The sequence below is a fragment of the Aspergillus clavatus genome, genomic scaffold (genome assembly GCF_000002715.2).
Source record: "Aspergillus clavatus NRRL 1 1099423829798 genomic scaffold, whole genome shotgun sequence".
NCBI lineage: Eukaryota > Fungi > Ascomycota > Eurotiomycetes > Eurotiales > Aspergillaceae > Aspergillus > Aspergillus clavatus.
Genome location: NW_001517101.1, coordinates 1,515,530 through 1,536,021, shown reverse-complemented (window position 1 = coordinate 1,536,021; position 20,492 = coordinate 1,515,530). Strand labels below are relative to the sequence as shown.

Here is a 20,492-nt window from a genome sequence, read left to right as displayed (position 1 = left end):
GGGTTTGATTTATGATTGCGGAACGGTGATGCCTTTTTTGTTTTTCTCTGGCTATGTTTGATATCACGCTTGTTTTATGGTGTTGGGATGTTGACTTTTTTGAACCTGAGCTGGTTGAATGCATTCTTCTACCTTGCGGTGCATGAGTCTGGTATATATCTAGGTCTGGGCATCTGGACAACATATACAGAACTTTTTTTTACTCTTGTTTTTCAGAGGTCAATGTGATATCCAAATAGGTCCGTTAAGTATGCAACTACCTTCAGCATTAACTTGCGTTACTCAAGATATCAAGCCAGCCATCCCACGGTCCCACTACGACGACTACGACCATACAGCGAGCGCACGTTCCAGCCTTTCCAGTTTTAATAGCATGACAATTCATTGACCAAGACCTCGAAGAGAGAAAAGGGTACCTAGGTCGAGACATAAAATACATGGGTTGGCCCGCGGGGGAGAGGATGAGGCAAAATCATCGGGACATGCATACATGAACAGCAAGCGCTTCAATTTGCGTAACGTCGGTACTTCCGTATATCGTAACGACATTTCACATCATGAAAAACCCAGCGCCGGCGGTTCTGGACCCCTCCCGTCGTTCACAATTAGAATTATTAAGAGGGATAAAAGTTGGGTATGGAAGGAGGAAGGGTTGTTCGGTAAGAATCAGAGTAAGACAGGTTGTTTCGTGTATCCGCGTTGCTGTGGATAGTGACGAGAAGAAGAGAAAGTGAGAAGGGGGGGGGGGGGGGGAAAGAAGAAAGACTGTAACCCGAAACCAGGTAGAACTCCGATTCCATGTCTTAGGGACGCCGTAGTCTATGTTGCAATCCATTCGGAGAAATCAGATGAGGGGGAAAAGAAAAAAGGCCGGCCGTTATGCAAGGAGGAAAAAAGCGATTTGAGGTATCATCGGTGATAATCGAGCGAGAACAGAACATGATTTGTGTTCAATGGATGTGCGGTGGCAAGAGCCGGGCGAGGAGGTAAAATGAGTAGGTTTGTTAAGTTGAGCCTGAGTGTGTGAGGTAGGGAAGAGAAGATGCGGCAAGGCTTGCTTCATTAGGCAATGACTGTACGACGAGGCGCAATGGGAATCGGCTTGGGGCCAGATGAAGACAGGTCCAGCCCGGCCATCCCAAAGTCACTTTGTGACTGATTACTGCCCGTCGAGTCCTTTGCGCCTTCGACCAGTGTACCGCGGCGCGATTTCATTTCAACATCATCGCCCAGTGTGCTGCAGACAAAGCGTTCTTCGGAGATCGGTGCGGACCCGAACATTGTGCCCAGCTGCTGTAGAAGGGCTACGAAGTGCGCGTGGATTTCGGCAAAGATGTATTGATTGCCCACGATCTCCGATAGATTACGTGCTCGAATCTGGCCCAGTCGACGAGGTTGACCATCGGGGTCCAGCATGCGGCCTGTGAGAAAGGATGAGACCGGGGTATATGGCCGATTGTTGGCTCCCTTGGTGCCAACGTTCTGCTCCTCCAGACGCTTCGTTTCTTCCTGATATTTCTCGGCCGAACTGACAATCCCCGTGGCAATTCTTCCAAAGGCGCGCCAAATCACCGGACACGCGCGGAAGGCTTTTCTGGCATCTTTTCCAGCCAGTGCGACAAGGGCATAGCTGCGCCGCTTTCCGCGAGCCATGGGATCCGGCAAGCGGAAGATGTATGCGATGGTATAGCCCGCAGTCGCATCACCGAAGCACAACGGTCCGGAGGAGAGGCCTCGAGGAAGGAGCTCGCAGCTAAGGGTACGAATGGACGAGCGTCGCAGAAGGGCGTAGTCCGCGGGATTCGGAGGTCCCCGAAGCGATAAATAGGTAAGAATGTGGGTGTGGCAAGATGCATCGGAGGCAATGGAGGATGAGTGAACAGAGTCGGGGAGGGAGGCATGGGTGTGAGAATCGTGAATACTGTCGTCGGCATCGGAATGGCTGGTGCCACAAGAGTACACCACTTCTCGCGAACGCAACACCGGGCTGCCGTTCCTTCCTTTGCCGTCGCGACTTGCTGTTCCTGGCGCACCCGGAGGAAGCTGTTTGCTCACATCCTCGGGTAATGTCAAGCTACAACTAGCGCACGTGTCACCATCAGCGCCTCCCAGGCGATTCAATTTCAGAGATTCGGCTGAGTTAGGCTGTCCCTTGAGAAAATATGGGGAATCTTCGATCTTCGGAGATTTGTCTGATGCTCCGGTGACTGCGTCTGGACGTTTGGGAGATAGAGGGTCTCCGGCGCTGCCGGCGCGATCGCGTAGTACGCCATGGGAGGATTGGGTATCGTGGGAAGTCGCAGGGGTATCATCGGAAGAGAATTCAGAGGTATCGGGATAACATTGAGAACATGGGAAAGGTAGAACCTGCGAACAGATGATCGAAGTGGGACCATGCACTTCGCAGAAATGCGTCAAGGAGAGCTGGTGAAGAGACATTGTCAGTACGTCGATCGCACCGGGGGTAGAAAGGGAGTGCGTTTGGGTTTTCGCAGAGAAACACCGGCATATATGGCCGAGTCGCATGCGGAGTGAGGCGACGACCCATTGCCCGCATGATGATATGATGAACTGGAGAAAAGGATGCGCGCAATATTGACGCAGCCACATGCGAAGGGTGAGGCGTTGTTGGGTCGACAAGCGCATCACGCTGAGAACAGAGGATGATCCATGACGGAATAGGAAAGAGAGATACTCACAATGAAGTCCATTTCCACGGAGATTCTAAGGTCTAGCAGTATTAAGCAACCATCTTAAAGCCATAATTGCAATACATGCTTCGTCAGTCCCAGGAAAAGAGGGAGAGAGAGAGAGAGAGGGAAGAGGCGAGTTGTTTGAGTGCTTGTGAGGGAGATCGTGTGGCAATGATGTAGGGCGAATGATAATGAGAAGGGCGGGAGAGGGAGAGAGGAATGGACTGGACTAGAACCAGTGAATGCAAAGACAAGGACAATGATGATGATGGTGATAAGAATAAGTCTGTGAAGCTGCAAAGACCAGCTTGCAGGCCAGATTCAGGTGGGAGCAATGGAAATTGAAGAATGACAAGATGGAGAGGACATGTCGTAGTAGTAGTAGTAGTAGTAGTCGTAGTTGTCGTCGTCGATGACCGTAGTAATAATTAAATAATAATTAATTTAAATAGATCATATATATATAATTAATTAATATATATATATAAAATAATATATAATCACATATAACAAAAAAAGAATTTAAAATAAATAAGAAAATAAAATCAAATCGAATCGAATAATCAAGGAGGCTACGATAACCACCTTGCCGATGGAAGAATAGTTAGTTAGTCGACTCCGTCGATAGTTACTAGTTGAGTAGTTCTGGGTCAATTCCGATCCACTCCAGCACCGACAGGCTTTTAGACGATTTCTTCGAGCCACCAGAACAGTTGATGCTTTTTCTAGCTTCTGATTTTTCTCCTGCGTCCCGACTCCCGAGTGGTTGGAGCTGGGGATATCGGAACACAAAGGGAGCGTCGGAAGGACGGATGGTATTCGAATTGTCTTGGGATGGTATGGGATGGTATGGGATGGTATGGGATAGTAGAGGCCCAATGATCAATGGTCAATTAAGCCGAACAGAGGCACACATGAGGGATCCGGTATTGTGGGACTAGTAACCGCTAGTAATGAGGCCTTCATGGAGGGGTACTCCGTAGTTTAGTAGTAGAGAGGAGTATGTAGATAGGTGGGTAGGTAGGTAGGTAAGTAACAGAGAAAATGGATAGATACATGTACTTGATCTTGAGGGAGATACATCCATGAGACTGAGACTGAGAGAGATGATAGGAATAGGATCTTCCTCTCTCATCATCATCATTATCATAAGGTCTAGATATCCGGTTTTTTTTTTTTTTGTTTGATTGAGAACTGGGAAGATAAGCTTACTACATCCAGTACTCTGTAGACTGACCACCTACTACCTCGAGACTAGAGAATATCCGAGACTAGGATGCGTTACAGGAAATGTACGTAATCGAAGGGCTATAGAACGAGAAAAGAAGCCCATCCGTTCCAGATCCGCTAGTGTTATATTATATATCATTTTTTCATCATTGGGCAGCATTTATTGGATCTTCAACCACGGTCGATTAATGCCTAGGTATCTATAGTCTTAAGGGTAACTATCCCGTACCTTACCCAGGTGGCCGCCGTGGATGTCGAACCGCGGACTTGCGGTAGTTTTGCTGCAAGCAATCATTTCTTCTATGTACCTCTGATGTTGTTGTTGTTGATGATTGACGATGATTGTCTGCAGTAACTTACATATCAATCGGCGCAACCGACAAATGGGATCTAATCAATGTTCAATAGCGATCAGGGTAGCTGCATATTGAATCAGGTCAATGACATTCATATTATTCATCATCGAAGATAGCTATTAGAAAGAAATAGGAAAAAAAAAATAGGACTGCCTAATAGAATTGCCGGCCCTACGGAGTACTACTTACTTACTGTGTAGGTATCGGCATCATCAGGGCTTGGCTATACGGAGTACGGTAGTGAGTTGAGAGTCTAGACTAGACACTTTGTTTTTTTTTTTCCTTGTTCCACAACTTCCACGGCCCCCTCATGGAATATTCCATGATTGTAGACCACAGTAGTAACTAGCACTCGATATTAAATCCTCATACTCTCCGCTGTTACAGACCACCGTAGTATCCTTTGAGTTACCGGCAGAAGGCTTAAAGACTAGTATGTCAAGGATCAGGAACTAGAACCAAAACCAATCTATCTATTCGAGGGTTTTCTTGGCTGCAAACGGTTCGTCCCCAGCCACAGGGTGAAGTTACCGACTCTATAATTTCCACCAACTTGGTGATAGATGTTTCATCCCACCTGATCGCATGTGATCAAGGGTAACGGTCAAGGATCATCAACATCAACATCACAATCATCACATCCCACCCCGTTGTCCCAGTTGCTGACTCGCTAACTTTGGTCTGGTAGTCAATATAGTCAATATCCAACGGCTGTTTCTTTTAGATCAACAGACAACTCGCAACATATTTAGCCTCCCTTGGCTCTACCAATGGTCAAGCTGTTCAAACTTAGCGGCTTCGTTTCGTTTCTTGTCAGTTGTGCCGTCTCTTCCTCTCCCGGAGCAGACTTCGGATCCCATTCTCCCTCCGGAGTAATCTTACAGTATCCTCGTTGAATTTTGATTACTGAGGACGGAGGGTCTTCAATCAGCATCAAACTCGCCCCAGGCTTCAGTTTTCCCGCGCTCCATCGCCTGGCATGTGCTTTGTTTGTTTGGTGTTGAGCAGCCCAAGTGAACAAAAGAACAAAAAGACGGTCAAGAATCAAGGACTCAATAATAAGCCCAGGTTTCAAACCAGAGGGGGGGGGAAGGGGAATCAACAAAAAAAAAAAACAAAACAAAAGAGAGAATGAAATGACTATCACCTGCAGAGAGCGTCAAACCACATGGGGGAATAGTTGAACACTGATGACCCGTGAGACAACAATCGCATTCCTATGCCTCCGATTTGTCCCAACTCCGTTGCGGGAAAGGCTGCTCTCAGCCTCTCCCTAACTACTCTCCCTAACTACTCCTAGTATACCTAGTCTAGATAGTTCTTTACTTTCTCCGGAGTACATTCTACCTGGTATAGACTTACCTAGGTCCTAGGGGCCGACTCCAGTTGATCAATAAACCTCCATATTCTAGAGTTGGGGATATGGAGACCAGTCAGTCGTATGCTCCGTATCCGGCATCCAATCCCTAGCGATCAGAATCACGATGTGGTGACTGGTGAGACCCGAGTGTCACTCCTTTCCCTGAACAGGTACCGCCGAGGTTGTGGTTTCGCCTCCGACACTCCGTCCTCCGTTGTCACGGGTGGACTATTTGCGGATAGGATTGACTTCCTTTCAAGGAACAGTCCTCCATACTGGACTTACATCGCTCGCCAGCTTGAAGCCTTCCATGTTAGTTGTAACTACCTGCCACTCAATCTCCGACGATGCCGCCGGCTATTATTTCCCTGATGAGAGGGTCATCGACAATATTGCATCTGCATGCGGAGTGCCGCTGGCTAATAGTCTATCTATCTACTTGGTAACAGATAAACCGGTAGAATGGCTAATTTCCTTTTCATCTATCCGAACATCAAACGGTTTAAGAGTTTAATATAATAGCCTCTCCACCACTCTTGAAGGCTTCAGCCAAACAGCCAAACACACAAAATGATCATATCAACACATTGAACACTTACAAGTCTCGCTGCTCAGTAATCGGCAAAAATGGGAATTGAGCCGAATGCTCCCGGTGAATGTTTCATGTCCCACGTTTATGCTTTGTGTGTACAATTTCCTCTTTGGCTTCTCACGAGATTACTCCGAGGCGTCGGAAGCCTTCATTATTGCCCATATTCCATAACCTATCACTAGTTACTCCGAAGTATAGTCCGCACTATTGACCAGGATCATCATCGAAGGGATTTGAATCCTGCGACCGGTGAGATTCCTTGTTCGATAGAACATCTAGTATCTACTCCGTCGACGAGATAGTCTGATCGTGATATGGCTATGGCCTATGGGTATCGAGCCCAGCCCAGTGGTTGCCAGGGACGTCGACAACGTCATGTCGCAGAAATAGCGGCCCTTTTTTTTTTTTTTTTGGTTCAAACTTCCAATTCGTCGGCCTCAGATAGACAATCAAGAGCATCTTCTTATCAATGGAATTGCGCAAATGACAGTATTCTTGATGCCTTGATGGATCATATGTCCCTTAGCACTGGTGAGTTATTGTGTACTATGTAAGTTCTTGGCTCTGTTAGGTTTTGATGACATCTGTCAACTATCTACGGAGTAGATAGGAACTACTCCGTAGTCCTAGCATCTACCAGGTTTTGTGGACTTGGTCGGATGGACGCTTGTGGATAAGATAGGTAGATAGGTAGACAGATAGTAAGTAGTCTCTATTATTCTATCAGTCTAGTTATCAGGATCAAGCTCTATCGATTTCATCCAGTGTTGGCTGCCAAAAGACACTTTCTCCAACCTTGGTCAGCACCAAAGTCAGACTTGACATCTTGGGATGGGATCCGTCGTACTCTGGAGAGACTTCCTATTTCCTCTGGTTCCAATTCAGTTTTGAACCTTACACAGTACGATGCGAAAAGCGAAATAATAGCCTTCGTCACGATCTGACGGTCCAGGCGCATCGAGGTTCGAGACTTGGGGGAGAAGGCTCTCATGTCTGAGGTCGGAGAACGCATTTCTCTTGGGCGGTATCAACCCTTTTCCAAAGATGGACAAGCGGATACGTTCTGGGAAATGCTCGATGGATCAGATCATATGCCTATCGAGTCAGCGATTGATCTGTGATGCTTCCCTGATCTCGTCAGTCGTCATCCCAAACATTGATGCCATCTCCATCGCCCATCTGAAACATACCCGGCATGATTCTGGAATTGATCTCCATCTTCAACTTTCAGAGAGTAACAAAGCACACGAGTTGGGGCCTAGAAGGCTAGAAACCGTCTTCCATCGTCCGCATGCTGCTGGCCCACTTTCAGCTCAGCATTTAAATCGCGCTGGCTCCACTGCGGTCGTCCACGGATTGGGCATGGATTATGGGACTCTGGAATATGGAATATGGAATATGGAATTATGGATGTTACCCATCAGTCCCAGACTCCCAGTCTCCCAGTCCCAGTCCCAGTCCCACCTGCGTTCACTGCGAACAGACCAATATCAAATCACCATTTTGAGAGTCGTCTGGTCAAGTGAAACAGTTCCCCACGTGGCGACCGGTGCCTGATTCTTCTTTTCTTCCAATTTGTCTGCCAGTCTTCCAAGCCTTCTAGTTCCAGCCCTGCCTGTTGATGGTCGATTTGCCGCCGACATTCATACGGAGGAATTCCGAACTGTCATGATTATCCCTGCACTCGAGTCCGCCCTGCAGCGTGCCATTGACGAATGAGCAAGGCAACGTTTATTATTAGTTTCTGTTGTACCTGGTCGTGAAAGACTGACCACTGAACTGACCAGCAATCCAGCATGGATGATAGAGAGCCCACCCCATCCTGTCCCTGCGCCGAGTCTCCCCCGAGCTGGCCGGGCCATCATGGTTAACGGCTCAGTGTTGACTGTTTAGCGATTACTCCGTATAGGTGGGCATGCGTGAGTGATGGAGTGCAGTGCGCAACCATTGTCCAAAAAATGTCTGAACTTGGAAGTCTGAACTACCAGATCGGTTATTTGCTGATGGACCTTGACCACTCTACATAGTACGGAGTACGCCAATGGTGATCGCCTTCCACTGATCTCCATCGGTTTCAGTGTTTATGGTTTGGCACCTCGTCTTCATTCTCCGGGCTAGCCGTTCCCAAACTTCCTCTTTTAGACAAGAGACCAGTGCTCACTGTAATGTGTAGGGCGTAGGCTCCCCGCCAAACTTCCAAGACTTTGTGTACTGTATGGATCTACCAGACTACCACGGCCTGCCTGCGTGGGATAAACATTCACCCGCCGCAGTTCACTAGATTAGATGCATGTATCTAGAATTCTAGATACATGATGTTCAACACATACATAATATGTGTACCCAATTATAGCATCCACTTCCTCCTCCATAAGTACAGAGTGTAGACATTATTATTATACAGCCCGCCCGCAGACTGCAGCCTGCACACAAGACACAAGTACATCAAGCCCACTAAACTACTACAGTCTACTACTAGATACTCGTTTCGTAAACAAGCAGTGGGGAGGCCGTCGGGCAGAAAACCGAATCCTCTCGTTCAATGAGCATCGTGACGATGGCTGGGAAAGGGTGTCCACTTGGTTTCTTCGATGTAACAAGCGAACTTAGCGAGCAACAATTCGTATTAACCATCCCACCCACCCCCAGGACCTAGTCCGAGCTAGATCTATGACCAGCTCCTACGAGGGGACTCAGCTTCTGTGACGGTGTTACCAATATTCCAATATTCCACCCCATACTCATGACAATGGCATATTGCACGCTATTCATAGGTGTAAGTACAGAGTAGTCCAGTTAGTTAGCACTCCTTGGTATCATCCTTGGTATCATCAATCGCCCTCTGCAGCGAGTCAACGACAATCTACGTAGTACACATGAGTAAATCCACGCCGCACCCAGTGGACGATCAATATGCCACCACCGACGATCCCCTTCCCCTCCCAATTGCATGTTTCCGATTAAGCAAGCGAGCCTCAATAATGGGAAACATCCTGCAGTAAGATTCTCGACTCTGATTCTGATCCTGATTCGGCTCTCTTCAGATCCAAACCCAGAGGCCGAGAGGTTCTCATTTGCCAAATTCCCGAATCCCCCAATTCTCCCGTCCTTTCCCCCCCTTCCTCATCCATGCACGCACATCCTGCAAGGGGAAATGCACTTGAGATAGGTTGGCTTGGGGCGGGGGGCGTCACCCTCCGATCCAATGGAGCTTTCTTGTCTGTCAGCCACTCGGCACTAACACTACAGTCCACAAGAAGTCCACACACGCTACGCTACGATTTCCTAGCCGCAGTGTCATTCTTTCCTTCCGCTAACACGAGGGCTGAGGGGACTCTGTGGCATCGAGTCACATGCGTTAGCTGGTTGATGCGGAAGGCCACAAACGAAGGCTGCGTGATGAGGAAGATGTTTGCTTTTTTTGGGGCTTTTGGGAGGCGGGCTGAGGTTGGGTAGACATGCTCCATCACCATGCTCACTTCTTCTCCTGCTGCGGCTCCCTGTTTCGTACTTCGGGGGGGAAGGGTTGGGGGATGGCATCTTGTCTCGGAGATGTGGTCTTTTTTTTTTTTTTTTTTTTTTTCGTACGGGAGTAGATATAGATATAGATCGGTGTGTATGATAATGCGACGGGGATTTCCATCCTGCGCTGCGTGTCATTACTGAGGCGGGTAAGCAATGCACGAGCAGGCTTGCCGTCATGTGCTACTCTGACATCCTTTTCCGTTGTGGCCGCAAGATGCGGTGGTACGGACGCAGAAGTGGTGAGTCGGACTGCGAACCATGGGTGGGTGGTTCACCCTGGCTGCGGTCGTGAAACTCTACACGGTACGATACGAAGTATAGATAGGGTGGCAGTAAGATAGGATAGGATAGGATGGGAATAGCAAGAAAAACATCGACGTATTCGGATTCCTCTTTCGCGCGCAGAGCACAATAACTACCAGTCCGTCTCGCTCTCGCTCCCCGGGTATGCCTTCTTGCGCAGCTTCCAGAGAGACTTCTCGCGCTGCGCCGCCTCGCGGTGTCGCCGGCTGTTGTCCTCGATCACCGTCATCCAGGGCACGTTGCTGGCGCGCCGGATCCGGTCCCTGAGCATGGCTGAGACCGTGGGCTGCTGGTCCGAGGTGGCCGCCGCGTCCCCGTCCTCCCCGGCGCCGGTGTCTTTCTTTGCCTTCGCGACTGACTGCTGGTGACCCTTTTCCGCTGCCCGCGCGGCGTAGTAGTCTTCGCTGAGGGCCCAGTTCGGGTTGTCGAGCATCCCGCGGACAAGCACGATGCCGTGGCCCTGCTCCAAGGCCTCGCGGATCTTCAATCCTGGGATCGGTGTAACGAGTTCCAGCTTGCGAGACGGGACGTCGATGGAGCGGACGAGCGCAAGGCCCAGGCAATTGGACGCCTTGGGGTCGAGGGGATTGCAGCTTCCCGCGCCGACAAACAGGTAAGGAAGATCTTCGCCTGATGTCCGCGTGATCATCGTCTCGAAGGATGGGGAGGCCGGTGTTGTGTGTGCAGTTTTTGTAGAAGGCGACGCGGGGCCGTCCTCCATGGCGACGTCCGATGCGACATCTGACATGTCTCCGTCACTTTGAGAATTCCCTTCGTCCATGGCTGGTTCGGATGGAGGTTGTTCGGATTCCCCGGTCATGATTGCGTTAGGCGATTCGACAGCCACAACACCCACAATGGCACCGTCCAGGACATCGTGAAGAAGATCGGGGCTGATCTGCGAGCCCATGACCATGATACCACGGATACCTTGTCGTGGCCCAGCATAGTCAACAACAAACGGCCGGCTCTTGGAAATTGTCGTCTCCAGCCACTGTGGGGTTTGAATCTCACTTGGCTGGGACATGTGGAAATAGGATTGTATCTGCATGGAGCGGAGCTGAGCACTCGACCTGCTGACAAAGTCGGTGGGCTGAGATGGTAGCGTGGTAAGAGGGATACGGGCCTCGTAGGCGGCCTGGCTCAGAGGCTCAACGACCTCAGCAGGACCTTTCTCGCTCATATAAACAACGTCGGACAAGCCAAGGGACTTGACCAGCCATGTCGCGACTTCCAAACCAAGTCCAAAGATCCACCCGGGATAGTTGATGATGAGTGGACACTGAGGGTAGCTTGCTAGTAAAGACCGGTAACGGTCCATAAGATCCATCGCCGCCAACACATAGTGATCAGGATCATCTTTGGGGGACGTAGCGCCAATGTGATGTGCACGGATGATGGAGCCATCTTGACCACCGTCCAAGGACGGATGTGTAAATGGCGGACCAAAGAACGGGGAGCCAAGATGTGCAAGATAAACCTGCCCCATGGGAGAGAACTCTGGTTGTCCAGGATCGAGATCCAGGAAAGCCACTCCGTCCGTGTTACGGAAATCCGTCTCTGTCTGTGGTGCAGGACTGAGAAGGTGATTCAGGAGATAACGACTGAATGTTGATTTGCCAGACGCTTTAGGTCCACAGATCAGCACTCTTAATTGTCCATTGCGCTGAGAAAGAGACTTGATCGCCGAGCTCCACTGCTTTTCAAGATGCAATGGCCGCAAATGACGGTTTAATGAGTCGTCTGAGGACGTGTATAGCTACCAGAAGTTAGCTGACGGTATATCAAAAACCGCAGAAAGAGACACTTACCACTGAGAACGTTCTCTTGGCCGAGGCAGGAGCTTTCTTTAGAGTGAGCCGATCTGCCGACGTATTCTTCCCGTTCCATATCCGTTGATAGAGGGGCGATAAGTGTCTGAGACGGTAGATGCCGCTGTGGCATGACTTGACTTCGATTTCAGCTTCGCCGTCCACCCCGGCGATGCATTTGATGACAGGCAACGAATGTGTTGATGGTGCATACACTCGGTAGACCCGTGCGGAAGGATGTAATTTCGCACCCATCAAGCTAACCACGCCACGTTTGACCCAGAGATCGTAGTGTCCCAGGAGAACGAGGTTCTATGCCAGAATCAGTATCCGATGGTTCATGCCACATGCGAATAACCATACCATCTTCTCTTTGATGCGAACACAGAGTGTTTGCTCATCACTATATATGACGCTGTTCTTATTCAAACGTGTCTTTGAGAGGGGAAAGTTCTGGAGATGAGCAACATCGACTGGAGATTCATAGCTATGAAGCATTAGTAGGTGTATATCCCCTGAAGCAGCATCTGGCTTACCCATCAGCATCACCATCTAAAGCAATGGCGCCAGCATCGTTCTCTTCTTCCAAGACTTCTTCATCATCTTCCTCCTCAAGTGCGCCTGAGAGATCTTTCTCCTCATCCTTCTGAGCTGGTGGTTGAGCTGCGCTCCGTGTCCTAACATTCAGAGCAGCTTTCTTGTGCTGCTTCTCATCAGACACGCCGGATCTCAGGCTTTCTTGCTTTCTTCTCGAAGAGCGCCTGGTCTGTACATGATCCTCCCCATTCGCGGTCAAGTTCGCGGCTCCTTCTTCCAGTGACCGTCGCGGTTTCTTCGAGGGTGGCTCTGTACTGAGTTCATTCGTGGCAGGCTTCTCCGAGGGTACGACTTGCGCTTGCTGTTGGCGAGCTTTGCGCGCCGCAAAAGCACTGACCGGAGCTAAGATGATAATCTGGTCAGCTAACTGCCATTGCGAAAGAGTATACTAGCATAGGGAATTGAGCATATACCAGCCGCCTGCTGCTTCTCTGCTTTCCTCTTCATTAGAAATCAAGTAGAGAATCAATTCAGTGAAAGGTTCAAAAGCAGGTGGAAAACAATCCAACCGTTGCGGCGGGCTCCAAAAAAATCATCTTATCTGCGGCCGCGGACTTTAGAAGGTGGTCTGTGCTCTGCGGAGGAAGAAAAAAAGTTGTCGCCCGCGATTTCGAAGCGGGAATAACCTCACAACTTGCCAAGTCCGACTTTGCGCCAGACTCTTTTTTAAATCTATCATTAAATCTATTTGTTCTTGTCGGACTGTTCTTGATTACGTCTTATCGCACACTATCACTCTCTTTTGCGCTGGAGTAGCACAGCCTTTTTAAGCGACACAATGGCACCACCCCGGACAAGCAAGGCTGAGCCGGAGGACGAAAGTAGCTCGACGAGCAGATCGACATCTCCTGAGTCAATGGAACAGTCGGACTCGGACCGCAAACCGGAAGATTCGACAAGCTCAAGTTCTGAATCGGAAGAGTCGAGTGGTTCCGAATCTGAAAGCGTCACCTCAATCCCAGAGAAAAAGGTCAAAATCTCACATACGTATGTTCTCTTGGAATAGATTAACCCTTCAGAAGCATTTTGCTAATCGTTGACCATCAGTGCATCTTCAAATGGATCCATCTATCCAACTGTCGCCTACAAGCCTCCATCCGGATTCAAGGCCGTGAAGAAACAACTGCCACCGTCGTCCACCACCTCTTCCCTCCTCTCGGACCTTCGCGGCAAACAACTTTTTCATATCACTGCCCCCGCATCACTCCCACTCTCTAAAGTCAAAGAAGTTTCATTGGCGAAGATTCTACAAGGTGAGCCTGTGTTGAAGCACGAAGGCGTACAATATGGGATCCCACCAGAGAATATCGGTCAGGGCGACTTGAACGGAAAGAACCTGCTCGTATACGATTCGAAGACGCAAACATATCACAGCGCCCCTGCCACCAATATCCCGACGTATCATGTTCAGGAGATGATCAATATCCCCACCAGATCTGAGATGGACAACGCGGTCCTAGCAGCAGCGCAAGACCTTGTCAAACCACCCAGAAAACAACCAAAACATCTGAAGATGCGCTTCCGCCCTGTTGGAAGCGGAAATGCCCCGCCAGAGAGTCTCGGCTCGAGCTCGGAAGAATCAGATGGAGAGGAGAAGGCATCCAAGGCCTCCAAGGGCTCGAAGAAAGGACGCGAGGAGAGAAAGCGAAAGCACGATCACGAGGAAGTGGACGCTGCCCATTCTGGCGGTCTCCCTCGAAAGAAGACCAAGAAGCAAACCGATAGTGCTGAAGCTCTAGCTTCATCCCAGATGGACATCGATGAGAAGGCCGGGCAAGAGAAATCCAAGAAATCCAGCAAGAAGCGAGATGAGAAGAAGCGGAAGAAGTCCGAGAAATCCTGAATTCGGTGGTACGCATCGAATCGGGTTTTCATGTTTTTGATATAGAGGGCAAAAGCTCCATGTCGATTGATGGTATTGCACATCATGGGCCGTGAAACCGGCTGTGCTGTTTTTTTCTGGTCTCTTTACGAGACGATTTCTGTACATAAGCGATGGGTCAAAAGTCTGGAGCATTACGAACTTTGGAATTTCGAATTCAATTGCATATCATTTGTCAACTGCACAGTGCGTTTTTCTTCATTATACAGGGGACAAAGTGCTTCAACATTGCCCCTCTGTCGACTAACATCCTAACCCACCCGTATAATCCAAACCTTTACATTGTATATTCGAAGGCAGAGATGAGTGATGACAAAGAGCAGATGCTTTAGAAACAACCACTGATTGGTGTCGATCACTAGTATATAGATGTTCTCGACCATAGGTAATCACCCGGCGATGGGGCCTTAACGCCTCGTTCTGGTATACCCAGAGGGTCCTCACTCATCAGTCACAAAGAAGCCACAGACTAGAGTTGTTGATATTACTCCATCGATGACTTTGATCCTCAGGCTGAAATTATGAGGTGTACACTCGAAATTATGGATGTCTAGGTTGAGTGGTATGAGCGGTATGGAATGGTAAAATAAATTACGAGCAGCTGATTAGGCTGATGACATAAGTCAGATGAGGCTAGAGCAAACGGCTCCTGATTGGATGAACTACTACCCTCAATCACATGCAAGCAGTTTGATTGGTCCATTTCTGCCTGATGAACAGCTGATACCAACCAGTGACGCCAGAGGCAGAGTGAGTACAAGCCAGGGCGTTCGAACCTCAGATTCCAATGCACATTGCTCAACCATTAGATTCCTATCCACTCTCTTTGGATTTCGATATCGGAGACAGTCATGTTTCATCCCTCTTCTCAGCAAGACCTCTAGCTTTACCTCTTACGCCAACCTCATGAGTTCCTTCGAAAACTCCATGCTGTTCTGATAAGAACCATCTCGGCCTCTAAGGCGCTTATCAGTCTGGGGTACTATACAGACGACAGTGAGCATTGATCTATCCCTTTATGCTGTTTTCCCCTACCTTCCATTAGGTCCTCCCGTTTTTTTGGGAATCTTGTGGTCTATCGCTTACAGTTGAACTAACCGCTATGATCATCTGCCTTTGTACCTAGGAAGTTCTGGTGTGACATCTGACTCGTTTCCTCCGATCAATTTGTGAACCACACATTCCTTCAACTACATCTTGGAAATCCTTCAACCTGCTCACTATCACTTCTCATCCCCGTTACAGCCTCATTTAACTCATGCTCATTTTCCCTGCGGACTTGCTCACAATTTGGCCACCTTGTGTCAAGGATGCGGCCATTTTTGGACGATGCGAAGCGGCGAGTGGACCGTAGACTCAGCGCAAGCAAACAGTCCATATCCACGAGCCGTCTCCTTCCTAGTGTTTTACCGGATAGATTCAAAGATAATCACGATGCCCAAGTTGATTTTACTGCTCCTCCCGGTGGTGTCGGGTCTCGAGAGGGCCACATGCAATACATGCAACAATCCATCTTCTCTATGATTGCCGCTGTTGGGTCAAGGTCGGACTTCCATGCGCGCTTCGATGAATCAAGCGACAGTGACGGAGAAACTGAGGGTCGATCACAAACGGAGTCACCGGTCAAGAAGGTGCTCGGCTCATCTAACCCGGTAAACTCGCAAACGGAGCAAAGATCAGGGTCACAGACGAGTCGCAAATCAGAGAAAGACCAAAGCTCGCGAGGTCGCCATCATCGAAGAACGATATCTGACCACAAATTCCTTCGACCATTTAAAACAAGCTCTAAGCCTGAGCCAGATACCGAGCCATCAACGGGAGATGAGAGGCTCCGAGTCACGCTGCCCAGGCGGCCGCGCAGCACCACTCCTCGAGCTGCCCCGATCCTGAGTCGTATGGTTGAAGCTCAGGCTCAATTCGACTCAAAGACGCCCTCAGCAGGACGTTCCCAAAACTCATCGCAGGAAAGCAGCATACACAGCTCTCACGAATCATCCACCTCACCCCTTTCAACGCGTTTAATGGAAATGTTCGATTTCAACAAACCGGAAAAGGTGCTGGTTGAATATGCCTGTTCACTCCTTCAGAGCATGCTTCTGCAAGGCTACATGTACGTCACTGAGGGACATATCTGCTTCTATGCTTATCTCCCGCGGAAATCAACAGTGGCCATCAAATCTGGCTATCTTCACAAACGTGGTCGGAAGAATCCGAAGTACAACCGATACTGGTTCTCCCTGAAGGGTGACGTTCTTTCATACTATGCAGACCCGTCAAATCTCTATTTCCCGAGTGGACATGTTGACCTTCGATACGGGATCTCTGCGTCGCTGGCTGAGTCCAAGGAGAAGGGCAGGGAACCGAAGGAATTCCAAGTTTCTACAGATCAAAGAACGTACCATTTCCGAGCTGATAGCTCCGTCAGCGCAAAAGAATGGGTAAAGGCATTGCAGAAAGTCATCTTCCGGACACACAATGAAGGCGACAGTGTCAAGGTATCTTTTCCGATCGAAAATATTATAGATATTGAGGAAAGTCCTATGATGGATTTCGCCGATACGTTCAAAATACGTGTGGTCGAAGACGATGACTCGTATGCCATTGACGAGGTAAATTTCCATGCTTTGATATTTATTACTTACGACTTATTGGATTTATAGTATTTCTTCTCATTTTTTGATTCCGGTCGCGAGGCCTTAACTCTCCTCAAGAGTCTAGTTAACGAAAACGCTTCGGGACATTCTTCTCGAACTCTATCACCACATGCAGATCGTTCGCCTCGCTCTGATCGTACTCGCAGATCCAGGAACCGTTGGTCCCTGACAAGTGGGACAAGCCAGCCTGGAAATGGAAGTGCAGACACCCACCGGAAGAGAAGTGCGAGCACAAGTCATTTGAGTCTTGGGCCCGATGCCATTCCCACGTCTCCGGTGACAAGACATCAGGACCCATCGGAATCGATTCTTAATTCCTTTGAACAAGGAACCGAGTCATCGGCTGTCTGGCAGTCGATGGAAGACGGTGCAGAATCTGCAAGCCAGATATTGCATCGCAGTGATGTTTTCCAATCCCCAACAATCCATAACCTAGACAAGCGGGCTTGCAGCGATGAAAGGAGTGGTCGGAGACAGGCTGGTGGAACCGCCCGATCCACACTCACACATGTCAATGCGAATAAAGATGGAAGTCCTGGTGAGTACAGCAAACTTGGTAATGATGGCAAGCCTGACCGGGAAATTCGGCATGTCATTCATGAACTGGACCAGGAAACACAAGGTCCGTCAAAGCCGGGCCCCGGAGCACCTACCTTGAATGAGCTTGTTAAAGCAGGGACATATCCCCTCCAACGCGCTGCAGGCTTTGCAGAGTATTTGAGGACGCGGTCAAAGCAAATGAGCAACTTACTGGCCAGTGAATCTATGGGCTATATCGAGAAAGTCTCTGGGATGTGGGTTGGGGGTCGACGGCATTATGGAGAAGCAGAAGATGTATTGCCAGATGATCAGGCCGTTGATCCTGAAGACAAGGAAGATGGCTGCAACTACGGTGATCGTTTCCGTGCACACTTTGCGCTGCCATCGACCGAGAAACTGCAAGCAACCTACTTCGCGTATCTACATCGTGTGCTTCCACTGTACGGGAAGATCTACATCAGCCAGAAAAAGCTGTGTTTCCGCAGTCTTATCCCTGGTACTCGCACAAAGATGATACTTCCCTTAAAAGATGTCGAGAATGTGGAGAAGGAGAAGGGCTTTAGATTTGGTTACCAAGGCCTGGTCATCATCATTCGGGGGCACGAAGAGCTATTCTTCGAGTTTCGAACGTCAGATGCTCGAGATGATTGCGCCGTTACGCTTCACCAGCACCTTGAATCTGTGAAATACCTGGCAGAGTCGGGTCTCCTTGCTGAACAGGAAAAAGATGAATCGGAAGCAGCGATGGCGGAGCACCGTATGCTTCAAGAGGCCAGGCTGGATGATTATGGTGAGAATGACATTCCACCGCTGAATGAGTCTTCGGGGCTTCACCCCATTTTCGATGATCCTCGCGCTTCCATTGTGAACTTCAAACCAGCCGAATCCCTCCGAATCACATGTCTCACGATTGGCTCACGAGGTGATGTTCAGCCCTACATCGCCTTATGCAAAGGGTTGCTTGCCGAGGGCCATAAGCCCAAGATTGCGACTCACGCAGAGTTTGAGCCGTGGGTGAGAAGACATGGCATTGATTTTGCTCCAGTCGACGGTGACCCAGCTGAGCTTATGCGCATTTGCGTTGAAAATGGCATGTTCACGTATTCTTTCCTCAAAGAGGCGTCACAGAAGTTTCGAGGCTGGATTGATGACCTTTTGTCGTCCGCATGGGCAAGCTGCCAGGATAGCGATCTTCTCATCGAATCGCCCAGTGCCATGGCAGGTATACACATCGCCGAGGCGCTGAGAATCCCCTATTTTCGCGCTTTCACGATGCCGTGGTCAAGAACAAGAGCTTATCCACACGCATTTGCCGTCCCCGAGCACAAAATGGGAGGTGCCTACAACTATATCACCTATGTGATGTTTGATAATGTCTTCTGGAAAGCAATTGCAGGGCAAGTTAACCGATGGCGAAAGAATGAGCTTGGGCTAAAGGCCACCACTCTGGACAAGATGCAACCGAACAAAGTGCCGTTTCTATACAACTATTCTCCTTCGGTAGTACCACCACCATTGGACTATCCAGATTGGATTCGCATCACTGGATACTGGTTTTTGAATGAAGGTGTTGACTGGACTCCCCCAGTGGACTTGTCTGCATTCATTCAACGTGCCCGGGAGGACGACAAGAAGATAGTCTACATCGGATTTGGCTCAATAGTTGTATCTGATCCGTCCGCACTCACACGCACGGTCATTGAGTCTGTGCAAAAGGCCGACGTTCGTTGTATTCTTTCGAAGGGATGGTCTGACCGGCTGGGAGACCCTTCCAGTGCCAAAACCGAAGTGCCACTGCCACCAGAGATTTTCCAGATCCAGGCTGCCCCGCACGATTGGTTGTTTGCTCAAGTTGACGCTGCTGTCCATCATGGAGGGGCTGGAACTACTGGGGCGAGTCTGCGTGCAGGCATTCCTACAATCATCAAGCCTTTCTTTGGGGATCAATTCTTCTTTGGATCACGCATTGAAGATCTAGGTGTGGGAATCTGCATGAAAAAACTCAATGTGAGCGTTTTCTCGCGAGCTCTATGGGAGGCCACTCATAGCGAGCGAATGATTATCAGGGCTCGGGACTTGGGGGCGAAGATTCGCGACGTAAGTGATCAATGTCCAAAGGTACTATATTTTAGTCGTAGTAGATACACTGACATCGGATGATAGGAGGATGGAGTGGCAACTGCCATTCAGGCGATCTATCGAGACCTTGAGCACGCAAAAACACTGGCCCAGCAACGCTCGATCGCCTCATCTACGCCCTTTTCACCAACACCGTCGGCCAAGAACACTGCTGAGCAGGGCGATGATGACGTTGAGGACAGCGAGGAGTGGACCTTTGTTGGTGATGATAATGAGATGGACATGTCGAGGAGAATGCGGGATCGAGCCATCTCCGACGCCGAGATGCTACCTGATCGATTGCTTACAAACTCCATACATGGAGCCGGCCGTTGAGCAGTCTGAACCCAAACATGTCACTACTCCGACTCCCGGTCGGCGACGTATCACGATTTTATGACATTGTTTCGACTCTTTGAGCTTTCTATACACTACACCGTTTAATGAATGGGTTTTCGTCGGACATTTCGGAGAGTAAGTCTATTTTCTGATAGATAGAGATGGAAAGGTGCGAATTTTTATTTTGGCCTTTTTCGTGTTATGCAAGTCTTTTTTTCTTACCGTGCAAGCGAATTTTCGATTCGTTGTTAAGATTTACTGCTATTTTTTCGCTTTTGCTTCGGATCCATGGTGTTGGCAGGAAGTGAGGGTTATCATATACCATGTTTTGGAGATATTGTTCCTTCATGATAGATTGAATGATGAACAGCAGTAATAGAACACGAAATCAGTTACCAAGACTGATCTTCTTTCAAATTCTGTACTATGACTGAGCCAGAGCTCTTCTCATCTGGGCTGGCTACCTAAAGGACAATGTCCCTCCAAACAATG

General features: G+C 49.1%; 4 protein-coding genes across 4 annotated transcripts, besides 11 other annotated features; 2 read left to right on the top strand and 2 right to left on the bottom strand.

Moving 5' to 3' along the window:
• Window positions 1-1,062: 1,062 nt before the first annotated feature.
• On the bottom strand, window positions 1,063-2,439 carry ACLA_092630 (folliculin domain-containing protein; the record flags this gene model as incomplete). Its single annotated transcript, XM_001272990.1, has 1 exon — window positions 1,063-2,439. One exon carries the CDS (start codon window positions 2,437-2,439, stop codon window positions 1,063-1,065), a length of 1,377 nt encoding a protein of 458 aa, XP_001272991.1.
• Window positions 2,440-2,796: 357 nt separating this feature from the next.
• Window positions 2,797-2,821: a microsatellite.
• Window positions 2,822-3,065: 244 nt separating this feature from the next.
• Window positions 3,066-3,094: a microsatellite.
• A 22-nt stretch (window positions 3,095-3,116) lies between these two features.
• Window positions 3,117-3,237: a microsatellite.
• Window positions 3,238-3,523: 286 nt separating this feature from the next.
• Window positions 3,524-3,559: a microsatellite.
• Window positions 3,525-3,559: a microsatellite.
• A 134-nt stretch (window positions 3,560-3,693) lies between these two features.
• Window positions 3,694-3,728: a microsatellite.
• A 1,819-nt stretch (window positions 3,729-5,547) lies between these two features.
• Window positions 5,548-5,575: a microsatellite.
• Window positions 5,576-7,610: 2,035 nt separating this feature from the next.
• Window positions 7,611-7,642: a microsatellite.
• Window positions 7,643-9,039: 1,397 nt separating this feature from the next.
• Window positions 9,040-9,064: a microsatellite.
• Window positions 9,065-9,791: 727 nt separating this feature from the next.
• Window positions 9,792-9,814: a microsatellite.
• Window positions 9,815-10,089: 275 nt separating this feature from the next.
• Window positions 10,090-10,114: a microsatellite.
• Window positions 10,115-10,171: 57 nt separating this feature from the next.
• Window positions 10,172-12,914, bottom strand: grc3 (putative RNA processing protein Grc3; the record flags this gene model as incomplete). The annotated part of the gene is made up of 5 exons (XM_001272989.1): window positions 10,172-11,818; window positions 11,871-12,182; window positions 12,234-12,357; window positions 12,407-12,809; window positions 12,881-12,914. 5 exons carry the CDS (start codon window positions 12,912-12,914, stop codon window positions 10,172-10,174), a joined length of 2,520 nt encoding a protein of 839 aa, XP_001272990.1.
• Window positions 12,915-13,245: 331 nt separating this feature from the next.
• ACLA_092610 (DNA-directed RNA polymerase I subunit RPA34) lies at window positions 13,246-14,310 on the top strand (the record flags this gene model as incomplete). Its single annotated transcript, XM_001272988.1, has 2 exons — window positions 13,246-13,454; window positions 13,515-14,310. The coding sequence occupies 2 exons, from the start codon at window positions 13,246-13,248 to the stop codon at window positions 14,308-14,310; spliced, it is 1,005 nt and encodes a 334-aa protein (XP_001272989.1).
• A 1,349-nt stretch (window positions 14,311-15,659) lies between these two features.
• Window positions 15,660-19,997, top strand: atg26 (UDP-glucose:sterol glycosyltransferase; the record flags this gene model as incomplete). Its single annotated transcript, XM_001272987.1, has 3 exons — window positions 15,660-16,958; window positions 17,010-19,640; window positions 19,707-19,997. The coding sequence occupies 3 exons, from the start codon at window positions 15,660-15,662 to the stop codon at window positions 19,995-19,997; spliced, it is 4,221 nt and encodes a 1,406-aa protein (XP_001272988.1).
• Between the last annotated feature and the right edge of the window lie 495 nt (window positions 19,998-20,492).